We start from the raw sequence: 23,708 nt of genomic DNA, 5'->3' as shown, positions 1-23,708 counted from the left end.
GCTGCCACGGCCGCAGCTCCTTGTTCTTGATCTGGGCAGCCGAGCGGAGCTGGGGGAGCCCTCCGCCGAAGCAGCCCCTCACCAGCTTCTCCTGGGCCCTGCGGAGCAGCCGCAGCTCCCTGGCCACGCATGCTGGGCCCAGGGCTGCCAGCTGGTGCCACAGTGAGGTGTTGAAGTGGTCATAGAGGCGTGCATCCAGGTTGTTCCAGACGCGGATCTTGGCGGGGAGGCCCGGCGAGAGGCTGTGCTTGGAGCCGGACGTCCGCATGTTGAGCTTGACATAGAGCATATCTTCCAGATCCCAGGAGAGGAGGTGACGGAGGAGGATCAGCGACTCATCAAAGTACTCAGCGATCATCACCAGGGAGAAGACGCGCTCCGTCTTGGCCACGAAGGCCCGGGCATACGCAGCCACGTCCGCCTCCGGATGGTCCTTGTCCCCGCCAAGATCAAAAGTCAGAGTGTTACGGGCATACATGGAGTCATTCTCGTCCGGACGGTAGTACCGCCACGGTTCGTCCAGAAACGCCTCCAGAGACCCGTTGGGAACTCTCTTAAAACTCTGACAGTACTGGTTATAGTAGCTGAACAACGATTCAAACATGGACCCTGGTTCTCGAAGTATGGTCACGTAGATGGTATCATTAGGCATGAGGCGCTGCATCTCGGCATGGTTGAAGCGCATGTGGCTGGTGACCACGTTGGGTGGCAGGGTGTGTGGGTGGACGAGATGGGTGCTGAAGGTGCGTGGGTAGCAGAACTGGTGTCCGCAGGCCTGCACAGGGAGCGCCACGGTCAGGTTGTGGCGCTCGGCGAAGCGGAAGAGCAGATTCTGCATGGTGGTGCTGGCCGTCTTGTGCGTCTTGAGAAAGGCCACGTTGGTGTGTTTGGGCTTGAGAGAGAAGGACGGGTGGGTGCGCAGCGACGGGCAGCCCAGGTGAAGGGCTTCCATCGTCCTGGAGGAGAGAGAAAGAGAGAGAGGGAGGAGTTTTGATATGAGGTTTGCAGTTCAATCTTTAGTTTTAGTTTAGCTAACTCCTGAGCTAGCAAGTCAACGTAGCTAGCAGAGAGGGTGGGATCTTTCTGACAAAAGTCAAGAGTGAACTGACGGAAGAGTGAAAACTGAACTGGTTGTTGTACATATAGCTTGTTGACGAAATAGCAATAGCTCAAGTTTAGGTCTAGTAAGCTTGCACTTGGTTTATTTGTTACATGCAGGGACGGAGTTAGCGTAATGGATAGGGAGTAACAGGAAGCATGAAAGGAAGGAGAGACAAAGTGAAATGTAGAGAAAGGTAGGGAGACTGTGAGAGAACAGTAAGAAGGGAGACTGAAAGGAAGGTGAGAGGGTAATAGGACAGCGAAGGAAGATGAACAGTGTGAAATGGAGAGAGAGATTGGCTTTTACCAAATGATCGTATGACAGACCACATATTCACCCTGCACACCCTAATTGATAAACAAACAAACAAAAACAAAGACAGTCTTCTCATGCTTTGCTGATTTAAAAAAAGCCTTCGACTGAATTTGGAATGAGGGTCTATACAAATTGATAGAAAGTGGTGTTGGGGGAAAAACATTTGATATTATAAAATCCATGTACACAAACAACAAGTCTGCGGTTAAAATTGGAAAAAAACACAAGGCCCTGGGGTGAGACAGGGATGCAGCTTAAACCCAACCCTCTTCAACATGTACAGTGCCTTGCGAAAGTATTCGGCCCCCTTGAACTTTGCGACCTTTTGCCACATTTCAGGCTTCAAACATAAAGATATAAAACTGTATTTTTTTGTGAAGAATCAACAACAAGTGGGACACAATCATGAAGTGGAACGACATTTATTGGATATTTCAAACTTTTTTAACAAATCAAAGACTGAAAAATTGCGCGTGCAAAATTATTCAGCCCCTTTACTTTCATTGCAGCAAACTCTCTCCAGAAGTTCAGTGAGGATCTCTGAATGATCCAATGTTGACCTAAATGACTAATGATGATAAATACAATCCACCTGTGTGTAATCAAGTCTCCGTATAAATGCACCTGCACTGTGATAGTCTCAGAGGTCCGTTAAAAGCGCAGAGAGCATCATGAAGAACAAGGAACACACCAGGCAGGTTCGAGATACTGTTGTGAAGAAGTTTAAAGCCGGATTTGGATACAAAAAGATTTCCCAAGCTTTAAACATCCCAAGGAGCACTGTGCAAGCGATAATATTGAAATGGAAGGAGTATCAGACCACTGCAAATCTACCAAGACCTGGCCGTCCCTCTAAACTTTCAGCTCATACAAGGAGAAGACTGATCAGAGATGCAGCCAAGAGGCCCATGATCACTCTGGATGAACTGCAGAGATCTACAGCTGAGGTGGGAGACTCTGTCCATAGGACAACAATCAGTCGTATATTGCACAAATCTGGCCTTTATGGAAGAGTGGCAAGAAGAAAGCCATTTCTTAAAGATATCCATAAAAAGTGTTGTTTAAAGTTTGCCACAAGCCACCTGGGAGACTCACCAAACATGTGGAAGAAGGTGCTCTGGTCAGATGAAACCAAAATTGAACTTTTTGGCAACAATGCAAAACATTATGTTTGGCGCAAAAGCAACACAGCTGAACACACCATCCCCACTGTCAAACATGGTGGTGGCAGCATCAAGGTTTGGGCCTGCTTTTCTTCAGCAGGGACAGGGAAGATGGTTAAAATTGATGGGAAGATGGATGGAGCCAAATACAGGACCATTCTGGAAGAAAACCTGATGGAGTCTGCAAAAGACCTGAGACTGGGACGGAGATTTGTCTTCCAACAAGACAATGATCCAAAACATAAAGCAAAATATACAATGGAATGGTTCAAAAATAAACATATCCAGGTGTTAGAATGGCCAAGTCAAAGTCCAGACCTGAATCCAATCGAGAATCTGTGGAAAGAACTGAAAACTGCTGTTCACAAATGCTCTCCATCCAACCTCACTGAGCTCGAGCTGTTTTGCAAGGAGGAATGGGAAAAACTGTCAGTCTCTCGATGTGCAAAACTGATAGAGACATACCCCAAGCGACTTACAGCTGTAATCGCAGCAAAAGGTGGCGCTACAAAGTATTAACTTAAGGGGGCTGAATAATTATGCACTCCCAATTTTTCAGTTTTTGATTTGTTAAAAAAGTTTGAAATATCCAATAAATGTCGTTCCACTTCATGATTGTGTCCCACTTGTTGTTGATTCTTCACAAAAAAAGACAGTTTTATATATTTATGTTTGAAGCCTGAAATGTGGCAAAAGGTCGCAAAGTTCAAGGGGGCCGAATACTTTCGCAAGGCACTGTATATCAACGAATTGGCGAGGGCGCTAGAACAATCTGCAGCACCCGACCTCACCCAGCTAGAATCTGAAGTCAAATGTATACTGTTTACTGATGATCTGGTGCTTCTGTCACCAACCAAGGAGGGCCTACAGCAGCACCTAGATCTTCTGCACAGATACTGCCAGACCTGGGCCCTGACAGTAAATCTCAGTAAGACCAAAGTAATGGTGTTCCAAAAAAGGTCTAGTCGCCAGGACCACAAATACAAATTCCATCTAGACACCGTTGCCCTAGAGCACACAAAAAAACTATACATACCTTGGCCTAAACATCAGCGCCACAGGTAACGTCCACAAAGCTGTGAACGATCTGAGAGACAAGGCAAGAAGGGCCATCTATTCCATCAAAAGTAACATAAAATTCGACATACCAATTAGGATCTGGCTAGAAATAATCAGTTACAGAACTCATTGCCCTTTATGGTTGTGAGGTCTGGGGTCCGCTCACCAACCAAGAATTCACAAAATGGGACAAACACCAAATTGAAACTCTGCATGCTGAATTCTGCAAAAATATCCGCTGTGTACAACGTAAAACATCAAATAATGCATGCAGAGCAGAATTAGGCCGATACCCGCTAATTATCAAAATCCTGAAAAGAGACGTTAAATTCTACAACCACGTAAGAGGAAGCGATTCCCAAACCTTCCATAACAAAGCCATCACCTACAGAGAGATGAACCTGGAGAAGAGTCCCCTAAGCAAGCTGGTCCAGGGGCTCTGTTCACAATCACAAACAGACCCCAGACAGCAACACAATTAGACCCAACCAAATCATGAGAAAACTAAAAGATAATTACTTAACACATTGGAAAGAATTTACAAAAAATACAGAGCAAACTAGAATGCTATTTGGCCCTAAACAGAGAGTACACAGTGGCAGAATACCTGACCACTGTGACTGACCCAAACCTAAGGAAAGCTTTGACTATGTACAGCCTCAGTGAGCATAGCCTTGCTATTGATAAAGACCGCCGTAGACAGATCTGGCTCTCAAGAGAAGACAGGCTATGTGTACACTGCCTACAAAATTAGGTGGAAACTGAGCTGCACTTCCTAGCCTCCTGCCAAATGTATTACCATATTAGAGAGACATATTTCCCTTAGATTACACAGATCCACAAAGAAATTGATAAAGAAAGAATTTGAATTTGATAAACTCCCATATCTACTGGGTTAAATACCACAGTGTGCATCACAGCAGCAAGATTTGTGACCTGTTGTCGCAAGAAAAGGGCAACCCGTGAAGAACAAACAACAGTGTAAATACAACCCATATTCATGTTCATTTATTTCCCTTTTGTACTTTAACCATTTGCACGTTGTTACAACACTGTATGTATATGTATATAATATGACTTTTGAAATGTCTTCATTCTTTTGGAACTGTGAGTGTATGTTTACTGTTCATTTTTATTGTTTATTTTATTGTTTAGAGAGAGAGACAGAGAGAGAGAGAGAGAGACAGAGACAGAGACAGAGAGGGACATATAGTCAAAGAGGGTGGCTCAGGTTTAAAGGGCTTAGGGAGAGTAAAAAATGAGGTTGTCAAAGATCTCAGCCTCTCCACATTCTAATTGGTCCCAATGCTCAAGAACAGTGGTTCCCAAACTTTTTATTGTCCCGTACCCCTTCAAACATTGAACCTCCAGCTGTGTACTCCCTCTAGCACCAGGGTCAGCGCACTCTCAAATGTTGTTTTTTGCCATCATTGTAAGCCTGCCACACACACACTGTACAATACATTTATTAAACATAAGAATGAGTGTGAGTTTTTGTCACAACCCGGCTCGTGGGAAGTGACAAAAGCTCTTAAAGGATAAGGGCATAAATAATAATATAATAATAATCAATAATTTTGCTCTTTATTTAACCATCTTACATATAAAACCTTATTTGTTCATTGAAAATCCACTCATCTACTCTCACATAGGTGCGTGGTTGCAAAGGGCATCAGTGTCTTAACAGTGCGACTTGTCAAGGCAGGATACTCTGAGCGCAGCCCTATCCAGAAATCTGGCAGTGGCTTCTGATTAAACAAAATTTTCACAGAACCGCTTGTTGCAATTTCGATGAATCTCTCTTGTTCAGATATCGGTAAGTGGACTGGAGGCAGGGCATGAAAGGGATGACGAATCCAGTTGTTTGTGTCATCCGTTTTGGAAAAGTACCTGTGTATTTACGCACCCAGCTCACTTAGGTGAGTTGCTATGTCACATTTGACATTGTCCGCAAGCTTGAGTTCATTGGCACACAAAATATCATGCAATGATGGAAAGACCTGTGTATTGTCCTTGTTAATGCAGACAGAGAAGAGCTCCAACTTCTTAATCAGATCCTCAATTTTGTCCCTTAATTGACCCCCCATAAACGTAATGGACATATGCTAGGAGCTGTGCCAGGCCCGCCACGTCTGTTGACTCATCCAGCTGTAACGCATAGAATTCACTGGCTTGCATGCGAAGCAGTAATTGTTTCAAAACATCTCCTGCCATGTCACTGATGTCATGAAACAGTGTTGTTTGATGGAGTCATTGTCTGTAAAACATTTTTTTGCCTTTTCCCCCAGCTTTGTCCCAGCCATATCCACGGTAGCAGGAAGAATGAAGTCCTCCACAATAGTATGGAGCTTGTCTGTCCTAGCCACTCCTCTACAATAATATGGAGCTTGTCTGTCCTAGCAACTCCTCTACAATAGTATGGAGCTTGCCTGTCCTAGCAACTCCTCTACAATAGTATGGAGCTTGTCTGTCCTAGCCATTCCTCTACATTAGTATGGAGCTTGTCTGTCCTAGCCACTCCTCTACATTAGTATGGAGCTTGCCTGTCCTAGCCACTCCTCTACAATAGTATGGAGCTTGCCTGTCCTAGCCACTCCTCTACAATAGTATGGAGCTTGTCTGTCCTAGCCACTCCTCTACATTAGTATGGAGCTTGCCTGTCCTAGCCACTCCTCTACAATAGTATGGAGCTTGCCTGTCCTAGCCACTCCTCTACAATAGTATGGAGCTTGTCTGTCCTAGCCACTCCTCTACAATAGTATGGAGCTTGTCTGTCCTAGCCACTCCTCTACATTAGTATGGAGCTTGTCTGTTCTAGCCACTCCTCTACAATAGTATGGAGCTTGCCTGTCCCAGCCACTCTGTAGCTCACCATATAAGATACTTCTAGACCCTTCTTATTAATGGTATCTGTTGCTTTTATACATGTCTTACTACTCGAAAATTGTCTTTATTCTCGCTCAAAAAACTCCTGTGGCTTATTTTTGAAATTGGCATGTTTTGTTAATAAATGTCTGCGCAAGAGTAATGGGTTCATAGAGTTGTGAGATTATGTACTTTTACACATATAACACACTGTGGCTGAGGAAAGGCACTACTCCCAATATAAGTGAACCCCAAATCAATGTAGCTCTCATCATATTTGCGCCTCTTCTATGGCCCAATGTTCCTGTCTGTCTCGTCGGTGCTTTCCTCCCGGGTAAGGGGGCAGTAGCTCTTTGGATGCATCAGATTCACAACTGTCAGTGTCCATGCTAGCTGGGCTAACAACAAATGTAGAATTACTGATGCTAGAATTGGATGTGTTCGTGGAAGCAGAACAACTTGTTTCGTCGACAGGTGCAGGTGTAGTACTGTTGGTAGTAGACTTACTAAATGGACTGTTTGAAAAAAAAAATGTGAATCCCATTTTTATTTGGCGAACCCCCGACGGCATTGTGCGTACCCCCGACGGCATTGTGCGTACCCCCGACGGCATTGTGCGTACCCCCGACGGCATTGTGCGTACCCCAGTTTGGGAATAACTGGTCTAGATCCCTGTACTTCTATAGGTGAGAACACCATTCTAATGTAGCTGCCATCTACAGTACTAATGCATATCGTACCTCTGTACATGCATATCATACCTCTGTACTCCAACCATGTGTGTGTGTGTGTGTGTGTGTGTGTGTGTGTGTGTGTGTGTGTGTGTGTGCGTGTGTGTGTGTGTGTGTGTGTGTGTGTGTGTGTGTGTGTGTGTGTGTGTGTGTGTGTGTGTGTGTGTGTGTGTGTGTGTGTGTGTGTGCGTGTCTGTGTGTGTGTGTGTGTGTGTGTGTGTGTCTCACCAGCTGAAGTGGCCCCCATGGTGCAGCAGTAGACTGACGGTACTGATCGCCACAATGACCAGGAATATCTTCTTCTGAGACATGATCCGCCGCTTCAATGAACCTGAGGGAGACGGAGGGAGGGAGGGAGGGAGTGAGAAAGACAGAGAGAGAGAGAGAAGTGGGGCAGAGAAGACGGGAAGAAAGAAACAGAGAGATGGAGAGAAAAGAGAGTGAGAAAGGCGGAGAGAGATAGAAAAGAGATGTTATTATACATACAGTATATACAAAACCAAAGGAGAGAAATGGGGAGTTTTATTCAACATATAATTGGCCATATCCATTAGCAAGAGACTGTATAGTGACTAATGATAATGGCTTTGTGTCCATTAGCTCATTCCTCTTAGTACCCATTAAGATGCATGTGTTTCTGTCAGTAGACCCTATTGGTAGAATAGAATAGAACATGTTCTAATTCAATTCCATGGAATAGGCAACATAACCTCTAAAAGAATATGAGAGAGAGTGGTGGAGAATGGCATTCTGGAAAAGATTCCAGGCCACCACCAAGCCTCCTGCCCTCTCCTCTCCAGGTTGGGTTACTCACCTACCTAGTAACCACATTTAAACAACTTTCTCTCGTCAAGTGGTTCTCCATCCTGGTCCTGGGGACCCAAAAGGGTGCACATTTTTGTTTTTGCCCTGGCACTAACACACCTGATTCTAATCAAAGCCTTGATAATGAGTTGATTAAATGAATCAAGTGTGTCAGTGGTGTCAGGGCAACAAACAAGTGTTTTCCTTTGGGTCCCCAGGGCCAGGGTAAAAAAGACTGTTCTAGTCTATGACCTCTATTGAAGATCACTAGTCTACCTACCCAGACAGACGTTTCTCTTAGTGCCAACAGACAGACAGACAGAAGGTCCAGATAGCAGCAGACCCAGAGAGACACACACACACACACCATTTTCCAGCAGTAAGTCGAGCCTTAGTTTTAAGCAGCGTGTGTGTGTGTGTGTGTGTGTGTGTGTGTGTGTGTGCGCGCGTGCGTGTGTGAGAGTGCAAGCCAGCCGGCCTGGTGGATCATGTGTCACAGAGAGTTAATAAGAAAGGGATTTAAGTGGCTCCCTTTCTCTCACGAGCCACACACACACACACACACACACACACACACACACACACACACACACACACACACACACACACACACACACACACACACACACACAGTCTACTGCTACTAAATCATAGTGCTGTAGTGAGTGTAGGGTGTCAGCCTCCTGTGCTGTCATATCTGAGCCGATCGTTGTGAAACCCAATCAGGCCTTTTTAATTAAACACGTCTCCTTTCTAGTGTGGCCAGAGTCTGGGGCAGAGGGTGTGTGTGTCTGTGTGTGTGTGTGTGTGTGTGTGTGTGTGTGTATGTGTCTGTGTCTGTGTGTGTGTGTGTGTGTGTGTGTGTGTGTGTGTGTGTGTGTGTGTGTGTGTGTGTGTGAGTGAGCTTTATTCCTACATGTTTCTTTTATCTGGGTGTTATTGCAATTAAGTTATCTTGGTCAAGTCTGGTAAAGGTGTAGGGTCTTATAACCATACGACACACACAATTCAATCTGTCAGTTTCTCTTAATTTCTCTAGTGCTTCTCTCTCTCTCTCTCTCTCTCCCTTGCTCTCTCCCTCCCTCGGTCTCTCTCTCTCCCTTGCTCTCTCTCTCCCTTGGTCTCTCTCTCTCCCTTGCTCTCTCTCTCCCTTGGTCTCTCTCTCTCCCTTGGTCTCTCTCTCTCCCTTGGTCTCTCTCTCCCTCGGTCTCTCTCCCTCGGACTATCTCTCCCTCGGACTATCTCTCCCTCGGACTATCTCTCCCTCGGACTATCTCTTTCTGATTCCCTTTATTTTCTTTTAGAATAATTCAACACCAAACATCGTTGGACAGTGGAGTCAAAGTATGTCATACCCACTCGCTGTGGAACGAACAAGACATATTTTGCATGACCAACACAACAGTTTGAGGCTTGCCTTAATGAAGTAATGAGCAGACCTTCACACTAGCTAACTCACGCCTAACCCCGGTAGATGCATATGGTCGATGCTGATGGGGTCTTGTACTGAATTCATACGCTGACCCCTAACCTTTGACTTTCTGTCATAGACCTCCCTCACTAGGTTTTCTAGACGGGATACAAGGCCCACAAAACTGCTGTCAAACTGGTCAGTTTAGGGTGAAGTTACAGGACCATGATTTACATTTGATTTAGATCTCATAACACATCCATACTGTTACTTCCCAAATATGTTGGTAACACTTAATAACTTAAATGAATTAGCAATTCTAAATGCTTATGAATGGTTTGTAAATTATTATAAATGCATGTTGTATGAACTATCCCTTTACGATGCTAAGTGGGTGGGTGAAAGATCCTCCCTACCCTTTCAGTATGTTCTATTTAATGCTGTGCTGTGTCTCAGTGTCACTGTCTGAAAAATCATTGAGATGTATCCATCCTTTCTCCCCCTCTCATCACCCTCCACCCCTAATCTCTATCCCCTCTATTTCCCTCTTCAACCTTCAAGTGGAACATGCTGATAGAGAGCGAGTTAGTTACAGTAGTTAGGTGGGAGAGGGGAGGGGGGGTTAGACCAAAGGGATAGATAGAGAGATGAGAGTGAGACAAAAGAGAGAGAGAGTGAGAGAGAGAGAGAGAGAGAGAGAGAGAGAGGGAGAGAGGGAGGGAGAGAGGGAGAGAGGGAGAGAGAGAACGAGAAAGAGAGAGAGAGAGAGAGAGAGAGAGAGAGAGAGAGAGAGGGGGGGAAGAATGTCTGTCAGAGACAACATTGACAACAGCATTTGAGCCCTTCTGTATCTATGGTGTCACAATACTGAAATAACGAATAGAGAAATCCAGAGAGGCAAAAAAACATTTATCCACTACTTAAAGGGATACTCATGGATAACATTTATCCACTACTTAAAGGGATACTCATGGATAACATTTATCCACTACTTAAAGGGATACTCATGGATAACATTTATCCACTACTTAAAGGGATACTCATGGATAACATTTTTTCACTACTTAAAGGGATACTCATGGATAACATTTATTCACTACTTAAAGGGATACTCATGGATAAAAAATTTTCACTACTTAAAGGGATACTCATGGATAACATTTATCCACTACTTAAAGGGATACTCATGGATAACATTTATCCACTACTTAAAGGGATACTCATGGATAACATTTATCCACTACTTAAAGGGATACTCATGGATAACATTTTTTCACTACTTAAAGGGATACTCATGGATAACATTTATCCACTACTTAAAGGGATACTCATGGATAACATTTATCCACTACTTAAAGGGATACTCATGGATAACATTTATCCACTACTTAAAGGGATACTCATGGATAACATTTATCCACTACTTAAAGGGATACTCATGGATAACATTTTATGTCTCTGCATCCAGTAGGAACTTCTTTCAAACTAAAATTTTATTTGATTTGAGACAGTTCATTTGTGGGGAAGTAAATAAAGGGCTTCATTGCCTAAATCCAGAAGTATCCATTTAAGTAGAGTATTGACTTTTTGGGATGTGCCTCTCTGTTATATTTCATTGCCAAAATCCTGAAGTATCCCTTTAATGTGACATAATGTTTGTATTAGCATCAATCTGCTGATCTAGAATCCGGTCCCACCTGTCTATGTAATCTGATTCATTTTGATCTAAAAGGCAAAAGTAATCCTAAATAAGCACTCCTGCTCTGATATGCTTGATACGTACGGCCCCAGTTCTAACAAATCGAAGAAATCCGTAGACTTTTCTGTTTGCTGTCATTATCTTACCGAATCTATCTGATATAATATGATGGCTTGAAATTGTCCTTTGCACGGCCTCCCAATCCTTTTCTCCCCATGCCTCCCTCCCTCCCTCCCTCCCTCCCTCCCTCCCTCCCCATGCCTCTCTCCCTCCCTCCCGCTCTCCATCCCCCTCTCTTTATCTGCTCTTCCGAAAAACATCCTCCCTCCTCCTCCATCCTTTCTACCCCTACCATCCCCAACCGTTTCTTCATACCCTCACGTACCCTACACTCATCCTTTCTCCTCTCTCCTCATCCCCCATCCTTCTACACCCCCCACTCCTCTCCCCTCCTTTTCCCCTCCGGCCCAATCCCTTCTCCCCCTCCCTCTACCCCCTCCCCTTCTCCTCGCCCCAACCCCTTCTCCCTACAGTAAGCCCATTCACTTTCTGACACCCTATTTCCTGTATAGTGCACTACAGGGCTACCCATAGTGCTCTGGTTAAAAGTAGTGCACTATTTAGGGAATAGGATTTAATTTGGGATGCAGACGTTGTCTTGGGACACACCCTATTAGCCAGACACACTGAGATAGACTCTTTGTGGTCCTGAGACGTTCATTGCTGTTTTGCTGCCTCTATGAAGGAACAACACTCCCAGAGAGGAGAGAGAGAGAGAAGAGAGAGAAAGAACAAGATGCAGAAAGAGACAGAACGAGAGGGAGAGTAAAAGTAGGTTATATAAAAACGTATAAAAACATTGCCATTTATAGAAAAATACAATTGAACAACAAACATATTAGCAATTTGGGAAACAACAATCATCATTTTCTTTTCTCATAATCATGAATTAGAAAACGGTCTGTGAGTCTTTTGAATCACCCAAACAGACCATTACTGACTCAGATTCTATCAGAAATAGAGCCCTAATGCTCTAAAACACTCAAAAAGATTGCTCCACTTTCGTTGTTTTGGATAGAGGAAGGATAATTCACCCCAAATAAAGCATTTAGGTCTGTCTGTCTGCCTGAGTGTGTGTGTGTGTGTGTGTGTGTGTGTGTGTGTGTGTGTGTGTGTGTGTGTGTGTGTGTGTGTGTGTGTGTGTGTGTGTGTGTGTGTGTGTGTGTGGGGCGGGGGTGCTGGCCCCTGCTTGAACTGACAGGTCAGCTGTTCATTTACATAATACGCATCCTCATCCCCAAATTAGTTTACGCTTCAGGTCCCTCTTCTCCGAAACACACTTGAATCACTTTCACACACATGCTGCCAAGCACAGTCAGTTACCACGATGCTGTCGCACTACCAAGCACAGTCCGTTACCACGATGCTGTCGCTCTACCAAGCACAGTCAGTTACCACAATGCTGTCACGCTACAAAGCACAGTCAGTTGCCACAATGCTGTCGCACTACCAAGCACAGTCAGTTACCACGATGCTGTCGCACTACCAAGCACAGTCAGTTACCACGATGCTGTCGCGCTACCAAGCACAGTCATTTACCACGATGCTGTCACTCTACCAAGCACAGTCAGTTACCACGATGCTGTCGCACTACCAAGCACAGTCAGTTACCACGATGCTATAGCACTGCCAAGCACAGTCAGTTACCACGATGCTGTCGCGCTACCAAGCACAGTCAGTTACCACGATGCTGTCACTCTACCAAGCACAGTCAGTTACCACGATGCTGTCGCACTACCAAGCACAGTCAGTTACCACAATGCTATAGCACTGCCAAGCACAGTCCGTTACCATGATGCTGTCACACTGCCAAGCAGAGTCATTTACCATGATGCTGTCGCACTGCTAAGAACAGTCAGATACCACGATGCTGTCGCACTGCCAAGCACAGTCATTTACCATGATGCTGTCGCACTGCCAAGCACAGTCATTTACCATGATGCTGTCACACTGCCAAGCACAGTCATTTACCATGATGCTGTCGCACTGCCAAGCACAGTCATTTACCATGATGCTGTCGCACTGCCAAGCACAGTCATTTACCACGATGCTGTCGCACTACCAAGCACAGTCAGTTACCACGATGCTGTCGCACTACCAAGCACAGTCAGTTGCCACAATGCTGTCGCACTACCAAGCAGAGTCAGCTACGATGGTATTGTCGCACTACCAAGCACAGTCAGTTACCACGATGCTGTCGCGCTACCAAGCACAGTCAGTTACCACGATGCTGTCGCACTACCAAGCACAGTCAGTTGCCACAATGCTGTCGCACTACCAAGCAGAGTCAGCTACGATGATATTGTCGCACTACCAAGCACAGTCAGTTACCACGATGCTATAGCACTGCCAAGCACAGAAGGTTACCACGATGCTGTCACACTGCCAAGCACAGTCAGTTACCACGATGCTGTCGCACTGCCAAGCACAGTCAGTAACCACGATGCTGTCACACTGCCAAGCACAGTCAGTTACCACGATGCTGTCACACTGCCAAGCACAGTCAGTAACCACGATGCTGTCACACTGCCAAGTACAGTCAGTAACCACGATGCTGTCACACTGCCAAACACAGTCAGTTACCACGATGCTGTCACACTGCCAAACACAGTCAGTTACCACGATGCTGTCACACTGCCAAACACAGTCAGTTACCACGATGCTGTCACACTGCCAAACACAGTCAGTTACCATGATGCTGTCACACTGCCAAACACAGTCAGTTACCACGATGCTGTCACACTGCCAAACACAGTCAGTCACCACGATACTGTCACACTGCCAAACACAGTCAGTTACCAGGATGCTGTCATATTGCCAAGCACAGTCAGTTACCAAGATGCTGTCATATTGCCAAGCACAGTCAGTTATCACGATGCTGTTGTGCCAACCTGCGTCTAATTTTGCGAGATAATTGTAAATTGTATTCTGTTATAAAACCACATTATCAAGCTCTTCACATTGCCCTCTCTCCACACACACACACACACACACACACACACACATACACACACACACACACACACACACACACACACACACACACACACACACACACACACACACACACACACACACACACACACACACACACACACACACACACACACACACACACAGCCTAACCCTGCCTTTAAGCACAACAGCACCAGTGATCGCAGGGCCAAAAACAACACCAGGTGTGGGGTTGAGATACGTCTGACGTGGTTGATACATTGGACCACAGCCTGGGCAGCTAGAGCTTGGTGTCTCTCAGCCCAGAACACTGTGTTTAGGATGAAAGAGCTTGGTGTCTCTCAGCCCAGAACACTGTGTTTAGGATGAAAGAGCTTGGTGTCTCTCAAGCCCAGAACACTGTGTTTAGGATGAAAGAGCTTGGTGTCTCTCAGCCCAGAACACTGTGTTTAGGATGAAAGAGCTTGGTGTCTCTCAGCCCAGAACACTGTGTTTAGGATGAAAGAGCTTGGTGTCTCTCAGCCCAGAACACTGTGTTTAGGATGAAAGAGCTTGGTGTCTCTCAAGCCCAGAACACTGTGTTTAGGATGAAAGAGCTTGGTGTCTCTCAGCCCAGAACACTGTGTTTAGGATGAAAGAGCTTGGTGTCTCTCAAGGACAGAACACTGTGTTTAGGATGAAAAAGCTTGGTGTCTCTCAAGCCCAGAACACTGTGTTTAGGATGAAAGAGCTTGGTGTCTCTCAGCCCAGAACACTTTTTTCATTTACATTTTTTCATTTCACTTCACCAATTTGTCCATGACATGAAATCCAAATAGAAATCAATTTAAATTACAGGTTTTAATGCAACAAAATAGGAAAAACGCCAAGGGGGATGAATACTTTTGCAAGTCACTATATATATACTCATACGATTAATATGATGTTTGCTATGGTTGCAACTTTACCATAACTTTTAATGATGTCTAATATGGAAACAGAAGGCTGGATCAATATGTTACCAAAATCACACATTGAAACTACATTTTAATGATGAAATGCCATGTAAAGAAAACTCTGTCAAGTCCAGATGCAATTATTTTCAAAGTAAGCATCTCCCATGTATCATATTGACAGAGACTCCTTATTAAACCAGCTCTAAAGATCTAAGAACATAATTACTTGAATAAGAAACAAATCACACCAGTTGATCCGAAGACAAACACAGCGCACACACACACATGCCACAAAGGTCAGGGGGTAAAGGTCATAGGTCAAACTGGTGATGATGATGATGAAGGGGGTCATTTCCTTGGTACTTATTTCCTGTGAGAGTCAGCTATGTACAGCTCCACTTGTCTGAAGTTATTTTCCTCTGTAGGATGTACACCATGTATTGAACTGTAACGTCTCATAGACATGTGAGTGTAGCCTGATCCTGGATCTGTTTGTGCTGTCTTGCGTGACAATGAGTGCCAAGGCTATGGCAAAACAGTAAAAACTGATCTGGGCTCAGGCTAGTGCCTGTGAGTCTGCCAGTGGGGTTGGTTGAATTATTAATTGTGATGTAACAATAAATGTGCTGTTCCCACAAGTTCTCCTAATTCTAAAAATGCCAGAGCAGATGGCACATAGCCTCTGACAGAGATGTGGTGTTCAAGAAGAAGGAAAGGAGAGAGACAGAGATGGTGATGATGAGAGGGTGGGGGAAATAAAAATAGAGGGGGGCAGAGAGAAACAAATAAAAAGGAGAAAAGGAGAGAGAAGAGAAACGGGGATGGTGATGGAGAGAGGGGAGGAAGCAAAAAGAGAGGGTGGGGCAGAGCGAGAGAGGGAGGGAGGGCTGCAGGCAGGCAGACAGCAGTAAATGTGATATCTCGCTGCTGCGGCGAAGAGCTTTAAAAGACGGTAATCAGATTCCACACGCCACTCGAGCTTCCTCTAACTCTAGTGGCTCGCCGGGCGCTAAATACTGGTCCTCTAACTACTCCTCTACACCAGCCAGGAGGAGGAGGTGGAGGTCCTCTTTCTCCTCTACACCAGCCAGGAGGAGGAGGTGGTGGTCCTCTTTCTCCTCTACACCAGCCAGGAGGAGGAGGTGGAGGTCCTCTTTCACCTCTACACCAGCCAGGAGGAGGAGGTGGAGGCCATCTTTCTCCTCTACACTGGCCAGGAGGAGTAGGTGAAGGTCCTCTTTCTCCTCTACACCAACCAGGAGGAGGAGGTGTAGGTCCTCTTTCTCCTCTACACCAACCAGGAGGAGGTAGAGGTCCTCTTTCTCCTCTACACCAACCAGGAGGAGGAGGTGGTCCTCTTTCTCCTCTACACCAACCAGGAGGAGGAGGTGGTGGTCCTCTTTCTCCTCTACACCAACCAGGAGGAGGAGGTGTAGGTCCTCTTTCTCCTCTACACCAGCCAGGAGGAGGTGGTCCTCTTTCTCCTCTACACCAACCAGGAGGAGGAGGTGTAGATCCTCTTTCTCCTCTACACCAACCAGGAGGAGGAGAGGGGGTCCTCTTTCTTCTCTACACCAACCAGGAGGAGGAGGTGGAGGTCCTCTTTCTCCTCTACACCAACAAGCAGGAGGAGGTGGAGGTCCTCTTTCTCCTCTACACCAACCAGGAGGAGGAGGTGGAGGTCCTCTTTCTCCTCTACACCAACCAGGAGGAGGAGGTGGTGGTCCTCTTTCTCCTCTACACCAACCAGGAGGAGGAGGTCATCTTTCTCCTCTACACCAACCAGGAGGAGGAGGTGTAGATCCTCTTTCTCCTCTACACCAACCAGGAGGAGGAGGTGGGGGTCCTCTTTCTCCTCTACACCAACCAGGAGGAGGAGGTCCTCTTTCTCCTCTACACCAACCAGGAGGAGGAGGTGTAGATCCTCTTTCTCCTCTACACCAACCAGGAGGAGGAGGTGGGGGTCCTCTTTCTCCTCTACACCAACCAGGAGGAGGAGGTCCTCTTTCTCCTCTACACCAACCAGGAGGAGGAGGTGTAGATCCTCTTTATCCTCTACACCAACCAGGAGGAGGAGGTGGAGGTCCTCTTTCTCCTCTACACCAACCAGGAGGAGGAGGTGGAGGTCCTCTTTCTCCTCTACACCAACCAGGAAGAGCGATGAGCGATCAATGAACCAAATATACATAAAGAGATTTAGTGAAACGAAATCACATTGACTGATTATCAGACAAGTCACAGGCTTTTGTTAGGCAGTAGAACAGACTACTGCGGAGAAGTACATAACATGCTATCAAAATGTTCTGTTTATTAATATATGCTCAAACTAGAGTGAAGATGAGCACTCACCTCAATTTAGCAAACATTTTCCCAGCCTAGTTGTTACCAAATATCCAAACAAAAATTGGACATTGATTATCAAGATGAGCTAGTGTACATGCCTTAAATTGCATTAGTCTCCTTTATTCCAACAGTTGCTTCATTAGGTTGATCATAACTAAGGTCACATTTCCTCTCTCCACGCCTTTTTCTAGGCCCAACGGATGTTTCTTTGTCCCCTCACTCCGCTGCTGCCCGCCTCCACCACATTGTTCTCAACACAAGTTAGAAGTTCAAATCAACAAGATAAAACCAATATACTGGTAGGTAGAAGTCCGGATTTATTTCGAGTTCGGGCACATTTAATTTCTGTGATGTCAGACTGAGCCTGAGTAATGGCTTCAGCTCACAGGACTTGGGTCAGACTGGGCTCGAAATGTCAGGCCCGATGAGAATTCTAGAGTGAGCCCAGATGGCATATTGCCACTGGTGCTGTTCAGTTACATCATCATTGTGCGCCGGGCTAAAGCCTGCCAAATGCATCCCAGTCTAAACAGTTTGCACATATATTATGACAAAATAATACAGTTGAAGTCGGAAGTGGTCATACATACTCTTTAGCCAAATACATTTAAACTCAATTTTCACAATTCCTGACATTTAATCCTATAAAAAATTCCCTGTCTTAGGTCAGTTAGGATCACCATATTTTTTGTGTGTGATATCTCGCTGCTGCGCCGAAGAGCTTTAAAAGACGGTAATCAGATTCCACACGCCACTCGAGCTTCCTCTAACTCTAGTGGCTCGCCGGGCGCTAAATACTGGTCCTCTAACTACTCCTCTACACCAGCCAGGAGGAGGAGGTGGAGGTCCTCTTTCTCCTCTACACCAGCCAGGAGGAGTAGGTGGAGGTCCTCTTTCTCCTCTACACCAGCCAGGAGGAGGAGGTGGTGGTCCTCTTTCTCCTCTACACCAGCCAGGAGGAGGAGGTGGAGGTCCTCTTTCACCTCTACACCAGCCAGGAGGAGGAGGTGGAGGCCATCTTTCTCCTCTACACCAGCCAGGAGGAGTAGGTGAAGGTCCTCTTTCTCCTCTACACCAACCAGGAGGAGGAGGTGTAGGTCCTCTTTCTCCTCTACACCAACCAGGAGGAGGTAGAGGTCCTCTTTCTCCTCTACACCAACCAGGAGGAGGAGGTGGAGGTCCTCTTTCTCCTCTACACCAACCAGGAGGAGGAGGTGGTCCTCTTTCTCCTCTACACCAACCAGGAGGAGGAGGTGGAGGTCCTCTTTCTCCTCTACACCAACCAGGAGGAGGAGGTGTAGGTCCTCTTTCTCCTCTACACCAGCCAGGAGGAGGTGGAGGTCCTCTTTCTCCTCTACACCAACCAGGAGGAGGTGTAGGTCCTCTTTCTCCTCTACACCAACCAGGAGGAGGAGGTGTAGATCCTCTTTCTCCTCTACACCAACCAGGAGGAGGAGAGGGGGTCCTCTTTCTTCTCTACACCAACCAGGAGGAGGAGGTGGAGGTCCTCTTTCTCCTCTACACCAACAAGCAGGAGGAGGTGGAGGTCCTCTTTCTCCTCTACACCAACCAGGAGGAGGATGTGGAGGTCCTCTTTCTCCTCTACACCAACCAGGTGGAGGAGGTGGTGGTCCTCTTTCTCCTCTACACCAACCAGGAGGAGGAGGTCATCTTTCTCCTCTACACCAACCAGGAGGAGGAGGTGTAGATCCTCTTTCTCCTCTACACCAACCAGGAGGAGGAGGTGGGGGTCCTCTTTCTCCTCTACACCAACCAGGAGGAGGAGGTCCTATTTCTCTTCTACACCAACCAGGAGGAGGAGGTGTAGATCCTCTTTCTCCTCTACACCAACCAGGAGGAGGAGGTGGGGGTCCTCTTTCTCCTCTACACCAACCAGGAGGAGGAGGTCCTCTTTCTCCTCTACACCAACCAGGAGGAGGAGGTGTAGATCCTCTTTATCCTCTACACCAACCAGGAGGAGGAGGTGGAGGTCCTCTTTCTCCTCTACACCAACCAGGAGGAGGAGGTGGAGGTCCTCTTTCTCCTCTACACCAACCAGGAGGAGGTGTAGATCCTCTTTCTCCTCTACACCAACCAGGAGGAGGAGGTGTAGGTCCTCTTCTCCTCTACACCAACCAGGAGGAGGAGGTGGAGGTCCTCTTTCTCCTCTACACCAACCAGGAGGAGGAGGTGGAGGTCCTCTTTCTCCTCTACACCAACCAGGAGGAGGAGGTGTAGGCGGAAGGGGTGCAGGTGTTATTGAAAGAGCAGAGAATTCATCTTCTTCACAAAATGTATCCACAGAATTTATATATTTTTCCCCACAAAACAATGTTACAAACAGCGTTACAGATAGGTTACAGAGACCCTCCCCTCCGTCTGAGGAGAGACTAATTAATCCTCCAGACACCCTAGGGGAGAGTCGCTCTGCACCACTCTCTCTCTCACACTTACACAATGCTCCGCACCGAGCCGGGTCAGTTGGAAGATAATCATTTATTACATTAACGGTATGACTGACCCCCACCAGTCAGTCATGCCCCTCAAGGGGAACGACCTTTACACTATTATTTTATCAATGATTTATCTGTTTTTATCCATCAGTATTTTTAAACACTGAAGTTTTCATCGCAAATTATCTACTCCGTTTGAGCATTGTTTGTTGTGTTGAAAAACGTTTTAATAAATCATGTTTTTGGCTGCTGCTGCTAGTAAGGATTTGTTTGAATAAGAAAAGAGTTGTTTGAAACATCCTACTGTATTTTATTATGCAGTGAAATGTCTAGTTGTCTATTATGACACCTGTGTACACACCTGTGGATATCCAATGGGGCTTTCCACAGAATCGGTCCTGATACTGGACACTATAACTGGGCGGCCAATCCAGTTTGTTCTTGTAGGCCTGTGTCAGCTAGAGTTCTCATTATCAGCCTGAACCCGACGGTGTCCGGCGGCCCGGCCCGGTCTTATGTATGTCTGTTATAAAAAAATATTGTTCTCCGTTTATGACACAAATGTCAACCGTACTAGTTGTTCAGGCTCTGATCTTGTCCCATCTTGATTACTGTCTGGTAATAAGGTCAGGTGCAGCAAAGAAAGACCTAGCAAAGCTGCAGCTGTCTCAAAACAGAGCAGCACACCTTGCCCTGAACTGCACACACAGAACTAACATCAGCAACATGCATGTCAGTTTTTCCTGGTTGAGGGTTGATGAGAGATTAACTGCCTCTCTTCCAGTTTTTATGAGAACTATTACTGTGATGAAAATTCCAGATTGTCTGCATAATCAAATAACATTCAGACACCCATACACAACCCACAAGACATGACATACCAGGGGTCTCTTCAGACACCCATACACAACCCACAAGACATGACATACCAGGGGTCTCTTCAGACACCCATAGACAACCCACAAGGCATGACATACCAGGGGTCTCTTCAGACACCCATACACAACCCACAAGACATGACATACCAGGGGTCTCTTCACAGTCCCCAAGTCCAAAATGAATTCACAGCAACTCACAGCATTATTCAGAGTGCCCGGTGGATTTCCGGGTTGTCTTACTGGCTTAAAAAGAAAGAAAACGGTGTGTGTCTGTGCACCTTTTAGCCTACTATGGATGGCTCTCTCTCAGCCACAGCAGCTGGTGACACACCAGGTTTCCAATCTTGGCTGGGCCAGAGAAACTTGATTGAAATGTTTCAATTTTTTATAGGAATAGGCTGGAGTGCACTTCAGGAGAATGATGATCCACAAGACCATGACAGGCAGCGCATCTCAGTAAAGAAGAAGACCATATTTTAATGGCGTCTGTTAACACTGATACATCCGAACAAAATGCACCCTATGACTGCCCTGCCCTATGACCCTGCCCTATGACTGCCCTGCTAATGCGCCTTGACCTTGTAATCTATCAAAAGCAGACCCATATCTGATTAAAATGTTTTTCTAATCAAACATACATTTAAAACACTGGGCTTTTGAGTGATTATTCAAATAGGAGTTTGGCGGAAAATCGAATTATTTATTTATTGCTTCATTATTCAAGGTGTAAAGTCTGCGTCCAACTCACACCCTCAAACACGTAGATATCCTGAACGCAGCTCACTTTCCAGCCCACACTCTCAAACACCTAGATCCCCCTGAACGCAGCTCACTCTCCAGATCCCAACCACCTGAATTCTGATCACCTGTTCACACACCTGTATGTTATTATCACACACTATTTAGTTCAGTTCTTTGCACCCCATCACTGTGAGGTATTATTTGTTTTGGGACATGTCTTTCAGAGTGCTGTGGTTTTTCCCGGTGATTTACTCCTCCCGTGTATGATAGTTTTCGCCTGACTCACTAACGATGCCTTTTGCCTATTCCCTGCCTGTACCTTAGCCTATCGGATGTCCTGTTATCAACCTATTGCCTGATCTCCCGGACGACGTTACTAGCCTTCTCCCTGCCTGTACTGTTGCCTTTTGGACCCCCTGTGTATGACCTTCTGCCTGCCCCTGGACGCAGCTACCTGCTCCTCCTGTGTATGACCTTCTGCCTGCCCCTGGACCCAGCTACCTGCCTCCTCCTGTGGTCCTTTAAAATAAACACCTGCTGCGCCCTTCGCATGAAACCAGCTCTCTGTCTCCCATCGTGTTCATTACACAAGGCTCCATTTGTTATTTTATTTCAAATTATTTAAAGACATAAAGGACTCATGCTGTGTAATGACATGAATGAATGATTGATTGATTATATAGAAGTAGGAAGAGTTACGTTAAGACATGACGCTTTCTCACAGCTCAATGGAGGATAGATTATTTAAGGCTGCCATGTGAGTTGAGCAAAATAATACATTTGATTTGGGCTACATTATCGCATGCTAAATGTTTCTGAAAAGTGATAGATGAGCAAACAAATAAATGAGCTACCAACTCCACTCGCCCAGTGAGCGATCAATGAACCAAATATACATAAAGAGATTTAGTGAAACGAAATCACATTGACTGATTATCAGACAAGTCACAGGCTTTTGTTAGGCAGTAGAACAGACTACTGCGGAGAAGTACATAACATGCTATCAAAATGTTCTGTTTATTAATATATGCTCAAACTAGAGTGAAGATGAGCACTCACCTCAATTTAGCAAACATTTTCCCAGCCTAGTTGTTACCAAATATCCAAACAAAAATTGGACATTGATTATCAAGATGAGCTAGTGTACATGCCTTAAATTGCATTAGTCTCCTTTATTCCAACAGTTGCTTCATTAGGTTGATCATAACTAAGGTCACATTTCCTCTCTCCACGCCTTTTTCTAGGCCCAACGGATGTTTCTTTGTCCCCTCACTCCGCTGCTGCCCGCCTCCACCACATTGTTCTCAACACAAGTTAGAAGTTCAAATCAACAAGATAAAATCAATATACTGGTAGGTAGAAGTCTGGATTTATTTCGAGTTCGGGCACATTTAATTTCTGTGATGTCAGACTGAGCCTGAGTAATGGCTTCAGCTCACAGGACTTGGGTCAGACTGGGCTCGAAATGTCAGGCCCGATGAGAATTCTAGAGTGAGCCCAGATGGCATATTGCCACTGGTGCTGTTCAGTTACATCATCATTGTGCGCCGGGCTAAAGCCTGCCAAATGCATCCCAGTCTAAACAGTTTGCACATATATTATGACAAAATAATACAGTTGAAGTCGGAAGTGGTCATACATACTCCTTAGCCAAATACATTTAAACTCAATTTTCACAATTCCTGACATTTAATCCTATAAAAAAATCCCTGTCTTAGGTCAGTTAGGATCACCATATTTTTTTAAGTATGTGAAATGTCAGAATAATAGTAGAGAGAATCACCTATTTCAGCTTTTATTTATTTCATCACATTCCCAGTGGGTCAGAAGTTTACATACATTCAATTAGTATTTGGTAGCATTGCCTTTAAATTGCTTAACTTGGGTCAAATGTTTCAGGTGGCCTTCCACAAGCTTCCCACAATAAGTTGGGTGAATTTTGGCCCATTCCTCCTGACAGAACTGGTGTAACCGAGTCAGGTTTGTAGGCTTCCTTGCTCGAACACGCTTTTTCAGTTCTGCCCATACACTTTCTATAGGATTGAGCATTTGAGCAACTTTGTTGTCCTTAAGCCATTTTGACACAACTTTGGAAGTATGCTTGGGCTCATTGTCCATTTGGAAGACCCATTTGCGATCAAGCTTTAACTTCCTGACAGATGTCTTGAGATGTTGCTTCAATATATCCACGTAA

At 45.6% G+C, this 23,708-nt stretch overlaps 1 protein-coding gene and 1 long non-coding RNA gene across 2 annotated transcripts in view; one reads left to right on the top strand and one right to left on the bottom strand.

The window, feature by feature from the left end:
• The window catches only part of LOC149980803 (uncharacterized), a 145,768-nt gene that overhangs the window by 31,953 nt on the left and 90,107 nt on the right, over positions 1-23,708 (top strand). The window lies entirely within an intron of this gene.
• Positions 1-23,708, bottom strand: part of LOC110531590 (galactose-3-O-sulfotransferase 3-like) — a 35,513-nt gene that overhangs the window by 1,727 nt on the left and 10,078 nt on the right. The window contains exons 2-3 of the mRNA XM_021614865.3: positions 7,464-7,566; positions 1-956 (exon numbers count right to left, since the gene is read on the bottom strand). The exon at positions 1-956 is cut by the window's left edge and continues 1,727 nt beyond it. Coding sequence (XP_021470540.2) covers positions 1-956; positions 7,464-7,546 — 1,039 coding nt within the window. The 5' untranslated portion in view covers positions 7,547-7,566. The remainder of the gene's footprint in view (positions 957-7,463; positions 7,567-23,708) is intronic.

Source organism: Oncorhynchus mykiss, chromosome 9, assembly GCF_057628025.1.
Source record: "Oncorhynchus mykiss isolate SJ-2025 chromosome 9, ASM5762802v1, whole genome shotgun sequence".
In the NCBI taxonomy this organism is placed as follows: domain Eukaryota; kingdom Metazoa; phylum Chordata; class Actinopteri; order Salmoniformes; family Salmonidae; genus Oncorhynchus; species Oncorhynchus mykiss.
The sequence above is the reverse complement of the archived record's forward strand: the minus strand, read 5'-3'. Positions and strand labels throughout refer to the sequence as shown.